Source organism: Homarus americanus, unplaced genomic scaffold (assembly GCF_018991925.1).
Source record: "Homarus americanus isolate GMGI-L3 unplaced genomic scaffold, GMGI_Hamer_2.0 scaffold32929, whole genome shotgun sequence".
Lineage (NCBI taxonomy): Eukaryota > Metazoa > Arthropoda > Malacostraca > Decapoda > Nephropidae > Homarus > Homarus americanus.
In genome coordinates this window covers 19124308-19135211 of record NW_024737097.1, presented here as the reverse complement: position 1 = coordinate 19135211, position 10904 = coordinate 19124308, and the positions used below count along the sequence as shown (strand labels likewise).

General features: G+C 36.1%; 1 protein-coding gene across 1 annotated transcript; it reads left to right on the top strand.

Annotated features, from left to right (window-relative positions):
* On the top strand, nt 1-10458 carry LOC121873277 (ferrochelatase, mitochondrial-like). Its single transcript, XM_042376724.1, has 9 exons — nt 1-87; nt 2088-2304; nt 3284-3386; nt 4706-4824; nt 5825-5926; nt 6575-6740; nt 7433-7589; nt 8002-8117; nt 10128-10458. The coding sequence occupies exons 1-9, from the start codon at nt 45-47 to the stop codon at nt 10326-10328; spliced, it is 1224 nt and encodes a 407-aa protein (XP_042232658.1). The 5' UTR covers nt 1-44; the 3' UTR covers nt 10329-10458.
* Nucleotides 10459-10904: the final 446 nt, after the last annotated feature.

Here is a 10904-nt window from a genome sequence, read left to right as displayed (position 1 = left end):
TTGTGCCGGGGACCTGAGAGTCGGGAGCTATAGTCTGCCACAACATGAGACGAACAATGTTATTTAAGTCTTTTCTTAAGAGTGGTTGTAAGTACTCACATATATGTTACTTATTACATCATGCAATAAATTTTTGTTTACTTAAATGAGCTTAAGTGTTACGTTCCAGAGAGATGGAGAGAATAATATGCCACACACACTTGGAAAAGTTTTCCCTGAAATTTCCCAGGTACAAAATATATGATGATATACACTATACAGTATTGTTCTGTGCAGTGTGCAATACAATCATGCACAGTATGGTAAATATTCGTTTAATGGCTGTGGCTCCTGTTTGTAACGAGAATATATATTTTTTGTGTATTTAGGTGTGTTTTACTCAAATCTAACCTCCATTTTGGGGGCAAATGAGCGAATTTTGTAATACAGTATATTAAAATTTTCCATGTTTTTATTTTGTTTTACATAATTAAATAATTTGAAAGAGAAATGAAGGTCAGATTTGAATAAAACCCTTAAATCACCCCCTCCCCCTCAAAAAAAGAAGAAAAGAATCCAAATCGCTGTTGAAACCTAACCTAACCCAACCCAACCTTATTCGTAATTTTTTTTAATAATCCTAGAATAACCAAATATGAAAATCTTGCCACAGCCTTTAAACAAATATTTATCACAGTACAGTATACATCCTATTTTATTCAGGCCATGTTATTAAGGGAAATGGTCTGTTTAACACTTACCAAATTATTTTGGTAGTATTTGACAATATGGTTGCCAGCCTGAACCAGCAACTTAAGGATGTTTCTCCATAGAAGATAAATGCTTTTGTACCTCATGAAAACAGACATGGAAGAGGAAAGCATTTTTTGTAATATCTTAATGACTTTTTCTGAGCTCTGAGGACGCCAATACTCCATTTTTTACATCTGGTGTGTCTGGGATGTTTCATCGGTACATTTCATTGACAGGTTTTGTTATAGACGGTGATAAATATTGTTTTAGGTTAAGTTAGGTTTGGTACATTAGGGTAACTTATGTCATTAGCCCTTAATTCAGAGCTAAGGATTCCCCATTCAGTATTGTTTTAGTTTTGGTCATCCAGGGATTGCAAAGATAAAATTTCTAAGATTCCTGCGTTGTCTGAAAGTAAGACTTTACCACCCCCCCCGTTCCCCCCATGGATGGTGCCTGTCGTCCCTACAGCTAACTTTGACTGATAATAGTTGCTTTTTAAAGGTTATTTGAACAGACTGGAGCATTTCTTGTTTTACTTGCAGCGAAACTCTCTCCCTTATAAGGGTATCTTATTGTAAAGTAGTTATATTTCCAGATCATTATAGATATGAAGCATGTATAGCTGATTATCCAGTTTATACATTTAGTTTTACGGAGTTCAGTCATTAGTTTGGCCTCTGGGGCTTGGGTTTCTGTCCTCTAGACATGAGGATTATACAGGAATGTTAAAACCGACTTATTAAAAAAGGGTTCAGGAAAAATATTTTATCTTTCAAATACTGAACTGTATTATGTAACTAGGCACTCCATGAAGCACATATATTCACAGCAGTATATATCTAAATATGATACTCTATTCCCTGATAATTCTAGCCATGAAAAAAGCCTTTCTTTTTTGTATACAGTACATTGAAAACCTCTGTACCAATTTTCAGTTTGATTGCTATCCAAGTATCGTTATAAAATTTTACAATACTTCAGTACTTAGACCGTATGTTATGAAATTGTAATATTGTTACATGGGGAGACTCCTTTAATATACGTAGTCTAAAATTTTTAAAGTTATTTAAGTATTAAATGACTTACTGGTACAAGTTTGTCGTCCACATGATATAACCGACTGCTTTATTTAATTAAATGTACTGTATTAATCATTAACTTTTAACATTCACACTAAAGAGTACAGTATTAGTGTATCCGTTGGGATGTTGCTGCTGGATAATAGTTGCTTTTAAGTTTTATATGCATTGGCTAACCCACGCCAATGTGGAAAATGACTCTTTAGACGATGATGAAGAATTTTTATTTGCATGATATAATTACTGTACAGTACTTGCTTTATTTCTTTTCAGATGGCCCTTTGCTGTCAAAAATTTGTCGGCTTACCACTTCTTCAAACTTTTATGGTCTGGAGGCACCACAAACCTCTGAGAATGCCACCCCTACAACCACACCAAAGACGGGCATACTTATGCTCAACATGGGTGGCCCCCGAACTTTAGATGAAGTGCATGACTTCTTACTTCGACTTTTTAAAGATCGTGATATAATTCAGCTTCCAGTCCAAGAGTAAGCATGAAATGTGATTATTTTTATATCATATACAGAGCCATCTGTTTTTCGTTTAAAAAACCCAAAATTGCATTTCAGGAATACTCAGCCCAGTTTCAATTCCTTTTGGTCAAACCCTGCCTAAACCAGGCACAAAGGTACATACTGTATAATAATTCCTCATTGATAGATACTGTATATAACTTTTTAATTTATGATTTGAATATCTTCAAGCAATTGATTTGTAATTTTTTTTATAATGTATGGTCTCAGAAATTAAATCATCAATGTGTATGGATGCCCAAGTGTTTACACATAGTAGTGAGTGCACTGTACAAGCTGCTGCTAATGGTAAATACTGTACTGTATGCTCAAACGAGGATGGCTTGGAAAAAATATATCAATTGCTAGGTGCCGTGTGTCATTGCCCAAACCAACATCTGTGAAAATTATTGCCTCATTTCAGTTTTGATTCTTAAAATTTGTCTACTTGTGTTAACCCATTAAGTTCCATTAAGAAAAAAGGCCAAATCTGTTACGGAAAATTCTAATTTCCATTTCAGTTACATTTTGGTGAAATCTTTATTTTCTTTGATACCTGGTCATTGTGACTTGTAAATAGGTGCATTCAGGTTTTATAAGATTTCTTCAGGAACTCCATGTATAAATGAGTGGTATTTACCAGGGCCAGACTGAGAGGGCTGTGGGTATTGCACCGCGTACCCCCCGTAAGGAAAAAAAGAAAAATTACAGTTCAGTACTGTATTTCAAATAAAAGTTAATTTATTTAAGTAATGTTCATGTAAAATAATATATTGTAGTTCGAATGTACCATTCATAGACAAAATTACCTCAACCAAGATTTCTTGCCAGCAAGCTGGGAAACCACATTGTCAAAGTTAATCATGTGCATCATAACCTGCAGGTAAATGTACTGTCTACTATTTTGTTTGCCTCTGGTAATAGTTTTTGAACATATGGATGTATCATTCTTCAGTTATATGGGCCCATGGATTGCCAAGCGGAGAACACCAAGCATTCAAGAGAAATATGATGAAATTGGTGGTGGATCTCCAATCTTTAAATGGACTGATATACAGGTAAGCTGTGAATATTGACTAATGGTTTGAGAAATTCTTTTATGCTCTGTTCCTCTTTAAAACTGGGAAAAGAGAGTGTGTGTGTGTGTGTGTGTGTGTGTGTGTGTAATGATAATAATTAACGGTTTATTGAAAAAATTCTGCAGCCCGAAGGCTGAAAATATACATTGGACATAAATGACTTATTACATACATTGGTGGTTTAACAAAAGCCTTCATTAGAGAAAGGTAAAGGAACATACAGTGAACATACAGATTAATGTAGGTGTTGAACAGCAAACTCGTAGTGTAGTAACTCCCTCCCAGATGGTGTTAGGAGGAACTCACGTGGTGTAGTAGTTCCCTCAGATGGTGTTATGAGGGACCTGGCGTGGTGTAGTAATTCCCTCATAGATGGTGTTATGAGGGCCTCACGTGGTGTAGTAATTCCCTCACAGATGGTGTTATGAGGGACCTCACGTGGTGTAGTAATTACCTCACAGATGGTGTTATGAGGGGCCTCACGTGGTGTAGTAACTCCCTCACAGATGGTGTTATGAGGGGCCTCACGTGGTGTAGTAACTCCCTCACAGATGGTGTTATGAGGGGCATCACGTGGTGTAGTAATTCTCCCACAGATGGTGTTATGAGGGGCCTGACGTGGTGTAGTAATTTATGTACAGTACAGTCAGTATTAGATTTACTGTTGTAAAGTACAGTGGCCTCGCGAGTTTGACACAGCTTAAGTTTCACGCAGACCCCTTAACTCCCTGCCTCGCAACATCCACACACCTACCTCCTGAGTTTCATGCTCCCCTTTCTAATAAAATGTGTTTTGTACCTTCCAATGAATATTTGTCTAAACTTTGCTTAATACAAGATTGTATTAAACACTAAACAGTGTACGTAATACAGAGATATTGTACAGTACAAAAAGTAGTTCTATATTACTTAAACAGGATGGTCTGCCTTTGTCCTGTACCATCTTCTATAGCAGGTGTTGCTGTCAGTTCATCGAGAATAAAAGAAAAATGTGAAATGAATACAGTACTTATACAGTACAGTATTAAAAATTAACTAATTTATTTAATTGTCACCACATCTAGTGGTATTTTCCTGAGTATTTTATTGCAAAAGGTGTTAAATTTAACAGATTGTGCATATTTTCCATAATTCAGTTGACCGTAGATTGGCAAATTGAGAATCCATGGATTGGGTGAGATCTACTCCACCCTGTTTATTTTTCAGTGTGGGGAATTGTTCTTGATATTCAGTGATACCCACATCCAAATTTTTTTTAGAAAGAATTTACCGAAGTAGATGTTCATTGTTGTTTTCAGGGAAAGTTACTGTGTGAACGTCTGGATGCTCAGTGTCCTGAATCTGCTCCCCATAAGCATTACATTGGCTTCCGTTATGCCCATCCTCTCACAGAAGACACACTACAGCAGATGGAAGAGTATGTATATTATTTTGTCACTAAGATAGAATCCTTTATCTTGATTTATTGGACATTTTGTCTCAGCTGTACAGAATAATTCTTCACCCATTCACTACGACTGGTCTGAATTTCAAGTGTATCCTCAGTGCAGTACTCTTGACACATAATGGGATGCCATTCAGTGTGTGGCATGCCTGCACTAACCTCTCTTGCTGTTTGAATAATGTAACTTCCACTATTTCTTTTGATACTAAGTACTTTGTTTTCTTTTTGCACAGCTGCAGCATTTTTAATATTTCTTTTGGCATTTGTTTTTTGACATTTTAAGGACAGTACACTAAGTAAGAATCTATAATGCTTTTTGTGTGATGAAAAAGAAGTGTGGTCGGCATGAGCGCACCATCAGCTGACCGATGTAGGTAAGATCAGCTGATGAGGTTTAGAGTGGATTTTGAATCTGAAAATCCTAAGGATAATTTTTTCTCCAAAAATAGATACTGCACAGTATTTAGATTCCTGGTACTCAAGAGTGTGTGGCTGGCTGAACCAAGTGGTTTTGCAGAGTAAATATGGTTATGGAAAAGAAGGATAACTTGGAGAATGTATAACTATTGTACCTGTCCCCAGCACTTCCAGAACTGAGTTTGCCAGCTACATTACTACCTTTCTAAAATTGATTAAAGATTCAATTGGAATTTAATATCTCAGGATCTCATATATCAGTAAATGTATTCTGCTTTGTTGAATATGAAATGATCAATGAAGCTACAGTACCTGTACTTTGATTCTGTATTATGCTGTCAACAGGTAACATTGAATTTCATGTTTTGCATTAGTACAGTACTGAGTCTAAATGATATGCAGTAAATATTTTCTCATTGTGTTGTTTGCTTCATCTATCACAGGCTGAAATTCTTGTTGACCACTGGCTCACAGGTCTCACTGAAGGCCTGTAGGCTTACTTACATCTTTGTAAAGCTCTTGCAAATTCAGATCAAGGTTTTTTTTTATTCCACAGTGATGGCGTTGAAAATTGTATCGCTTTTTCACAATATCCACAATACAGCTGCAGCACAACAGGCTCAAGCATGAATGCCATTCATCAGTTTTATGCAAAAAGGTGAGTAAGTGATTTTTCACCCATTTTCAGTATCATTTCTATACCCACACTCATTTTTGTGAAAAAGATTACTAATGTATAATGATTTATTTATAGCTCAGTCATTGGTTGGTGTGCCATTTGTGTGAGAAGAAACTTATTAACCAGGACCATAAAGTGGGATTATTATTAAATAAAATTGCAAAACAATTTCAACAAAGCCATATTTATGTATAGAAATGTATCTACTAAATAAATCGAATTTAACACATACCAGAGTGGCATTTTTGGGGGGGGGGGTAATCTACTTAAATAGTGATGGAGGGATACAAATTTTGTAAGGATTGTGCTGATAAACATTATTTTGTATATAAATACCCAGTACAGTATAGTACTGTACTATATGGCTTTTGATAAGTGCTATGAAAGTCATGGGTGTGTATTTTCCAAGTATTTTATTGCAAAAGGTGTAAAATTTAACAGATTGTGCATATTTTCCAAAATTCAGCAAAATTAGGGTTTAGTGAGGTGGGTCAGAACCTAACACCCTAAAACCAGTTAGACAATTTGTAACTTCACTCCTCATACAGATTTTTTCATGAACAAAATTAATGTTTCAAGTGCAACTGCACATAATTTTTCTGCTTATGGATCAATCTTCTTTTGCAGGTCTGAGGAGTCGAGGATGAACTGGAGTGTGATCGATCGATGGTGTACAAACTCATTCCTTGTCAAATGCTTTGCTGAAAACATCCAGAAGGAACTAGACCAGTTTCCTAAAGAAAAACAAAAAGATGTTTTTATTCTTTTCTCAGCACACTCTCTGCCACTAAGGGTCAGTCATTCTTTTTAATGTTTTTCAAAGCTACTCAGTAACAGTCCCAAACTGTACTTTTCATATTAGTAATCGGATTAGTAATTTCTTGAAGGCAATACAGGGTACCAGTGAATTTGATACTTGTTTTTTGTTAGACAAATCATTACTGGCTCATTTAGTGAAAATGAAAATGGAAAACATTAGATAAGTTGGTTTTGATTTACCTAATGGCCACCCAAACTAGAAGTGGCCATGCCAGGGAAGGAGGACAGTGGCCAGCGTAGGATCCCTCCATTGTTCTTGATAGTTATGTCTTGAGCTATTTTGGCACCCAGTACTGTTCTTGATTCCACAGCTTGAGCTGGTAGATTAAATGTTCTATTGATCTGTCACCTTGTGTGTGAAGAATTTCTTCATATTTGTCATGCATGACACCTTGGTAATGTACAAACACAAAGCCACTGGCTTATAGCTTTGTTGTAAAGATCTTAATTTATTCATGGATTTAAGGCAGATTATTAAGCACTAATTCAATCATTTGTTTGAAACTACAGTACTGTATGCTATGCCTCTGAATTTTAAATCATCGTTGGATTTAAACTTGATATCTTTATTCATTCAGGCATTATTTAAACAACACTACTGTAATTTTATCAGCAATGATAATAAAACTAAGTCATGATCATTTAAAACTATGCTTTATTCAACAGCAAGTTAACCGTGGAGACCCATACTCAGCTGAAGTGGGAGCCACTGTACAGCTGGTGATGGAGCAGTTAGGCTTTTCCAACCCATATCGTTTAGTATGGCAGAGCAAAGTTGGTCCACTTCCCTGGCTGTCACCTGCCACTGATGAGGCAATCAAGGGTAAGTGGTACCTTTTCAGGAAACAGAGATGAAGATAAAGTCAACCCTTTTAAATCAAAACTATTATAGACTAGTTTATGCCAATTAATCATAGAATTTTAGTATAGCTTGAATTGCAACAAAGGAGAAAATTCAGTTGGAGACTGTCAGAGAAGTGTTTGGGAGAATAGATATGTGATGTGGAAAGAGAGGAAGAGCATGGTTGACTCAATCCAAAAGTGCAGTTATAGAGAAACAATTATAAAATGTAATACTGTACTGTATTAGATATGAGGAATCCCCACTTAAAGTTGCCTCACTTACCACTGTTTCATCAATACAGTTTTGATAAATTTAGAACAGTGTCTGTTTATCATCTTATTATGTTTCAGTTTCAAAAGTTATTTAATTGTATGCAATTGTTGTTTTAAAGGTTTGGTGCAGCGGGGGAGGAGAAACATGATCTTAGTTCCCATAGCTTTCACTAGTGACCATATTGAGACCCTTCATGAGCTGGACATTGAGTATGCCAAGGATATTGGTGAAGAGGTAAGTTTTACATAAACAGATGTATAATGTACATTAGGGTAAATATTTTTATGATGACAGACTTTGTGACTGGCTCACAATGTTGAGAGCTCTTTAATTCATCATGACAGAGCCCTTGTTACCTCATTTCATCAGCATTAATGAGCTGTCAAAATACAGTAGTTAAGTTTCCAGTCATAACGAGACCTCACAGTTCATGGAGAAGAGGATTCACCTGTGAGATGGCTAAGCCTTAGTGTGCTTACTTCCATTCAATTCCCATTTGAACATAGAAAATGGGGTGTCCATTGATAGTTGAAAACTTGGGCATTTGAATCCATTGTGGGAAGATCTTTTGGTCAAATTGATCAGCTGATTCTCGAATTGCCTCGTTTTTGTCAGTTTTCAAAACAGATAAGTAACATTACATTTCCTGACTTAATTTGGAGCAAATAGACATAAGTAAGGCTTGAAATAGGGGCACAGCCACAAAATCTTTTCTGGCATTCACCCTTTGTCAGGCAGTACTTGTAAACTGGATGACTTACTAGGGGGTCCTTAATCCTTGTTTTGTCTTGTAGTGTGATCCTTGTCTTGTTTTTTATGTCATGTTCCCATTAGCCACTGTCATTAATTAAGGTGTCGCCTAAAGCAGGGGTTTAAGTGCCAAACTGACATTTTGAGATATCGACAACTAAAGGTTATGCGTACGTGACCTCTGGCATAGAACGGGCATAAGTGCTTTGCCTTGTCGAGATAGGCATTCTGCAGTTTGTAGTTGCCTAGTTTCCAAGAGATCATCAAACACCAAATTTGATGTCTGCTTTTCTGATCTTCTCAAAACATTGCCACTTGCAGGTTACATTGGGACCCCGCAAATGCAGCTGCCACATGCTATGGTTGTAAGTACCGTACGTATACCAATCGACGAAGAATTGAAAATGGAAAAACCCCTATCTTAAATTCGCACATTTGGCACTTACACCTCTGATTTAGGTGATGCCCCAATTATTAGAAACTTTTATGAGAATGTATTAATCACATACTAACACTGTACAGTGGTCCCTCGGTTAACGAACACAATTCGTTCCAGAAGGTCGTTCGTTAACCGAATCCATTGTTTCATTGGGATATTGGGTAATTGGTTCCAGCTCACCGAAAGGTACATACAAAGTAAAAAAAAAATGCAATAAAGTACACTTACTTTGAGGTGTGTATGTAGAAGGCTCCTGGTTGATGATGATGATGGGAATTAGAAGTGGGGGTGGAGGAGAAGGGAGAAGAGAAGGAAGTGGGGATGGAGGAGAAATCACCTTCCAGGGGACCCATGCTTGATGCCATCATTTCACCAATAAAATTTTAAGTTCACTAGGTGTAATTCAAGATTATTTTCTTTAAATCAACACTGCACTGCGCTACATATTATCAATATGTTATATAAATTTCAGAATGACCAATAATTGTACTGTAAAAACGTAAAAATACTGTGTTCAAGAGAACCACAAGCAACATGTTTCCTCCACTGAACAGACACACAAACAGACGCCTTGGTGGGTGAGTGAAGTGGCTGATGGGCGCACCAAAAACTAGTTCTCTGTACTGCAATTATGTTAAATAAGTGTTAAAATGATTAATAATTTTAATAGTATAAAACTTGGAAAAATATTGAATAGCACAACCTTCTTGATATTTACTTCAATGGGAAAGAATGTAAGCCCTAGAACCGATTACTGTATTGGCGGACTAACTTACCGGCTGATGAGCAAGCCAAAACATGTTGACATGTTTTCTTAAGAATTTCGTTAATCGAATTTTTGTTCCTTAACCAAATTGAAGATTCTTATGGAAAGTAATTTGTTAACCGAGGGACCACTGTATTTTAGTGTGCAATTATTTCAGGAATTGCATTGCAAAATATGATGTATAAAGTTACAATTGTGCACAGGCAAAATAATTCCTTTTAACTTCCTTTTTAAAATTAGAATCATTACAGTATTTACAATTTTGCTAACGTAGTAGTTTTTCTCACAGGTTGGAGCCGAGTGTATACGTCGCTGTGCTTCTCCGAATGACCATCCTCATTTCATTGAGGCATTGGTGGATGTCGTCAGCAGCCACCTAAATACAAGTCATCGCTGTTCAGAACAATTCCTCCACAATTGTCCCTTGTGTGTTAATCCATCATGTTTTGCATCAAAGAAGTGGTTCAGATATATGACAAAGAAGTTTTAGTACTGTAAGTTTTTTTGGGTATTGGTAGCACAGGCTTTATGATAGTATTGTATTATTTGGTGCACAGATATTGTTCTTAAATTATTAGTTTTGTTTTTTAATTATTTTAAATATAACTTTATTAATTTTATAGAATTCTTTTTTACCTTCTTGGCTCAGAAATTATTTATCCCGGCTATTAATTATTACTGTATTAAAAAAAAAGTACATGTATACCTGTACTTGTTCATTAATGATTAAATGCACAATTTTAATGAAATATGTATATATTATACTGGTTCTGGCCACCTTACAGTGTCATTGGGAAAGACTTGTAAGAGTAGATTAAAACTATAAGTCATTTCATTTTACTGTATAATGGTTTTTCTATTATCTAATGCTCAGCCAAAACATCTCTTTTACTATTTCACCAAAGTCTGCAAGCTGAAAACCAGGGATAACCTGACCATGATGACTGGAAGGTTTTTATCTTCCCATAACTACTAGTGCCTTTGAAGAGAATATTAGAAGAAACCGCTGCCATTAAAGGTTATCATGATGCCATACCAGCAGTGTGCCTTCAGGTTTGTCATTCAC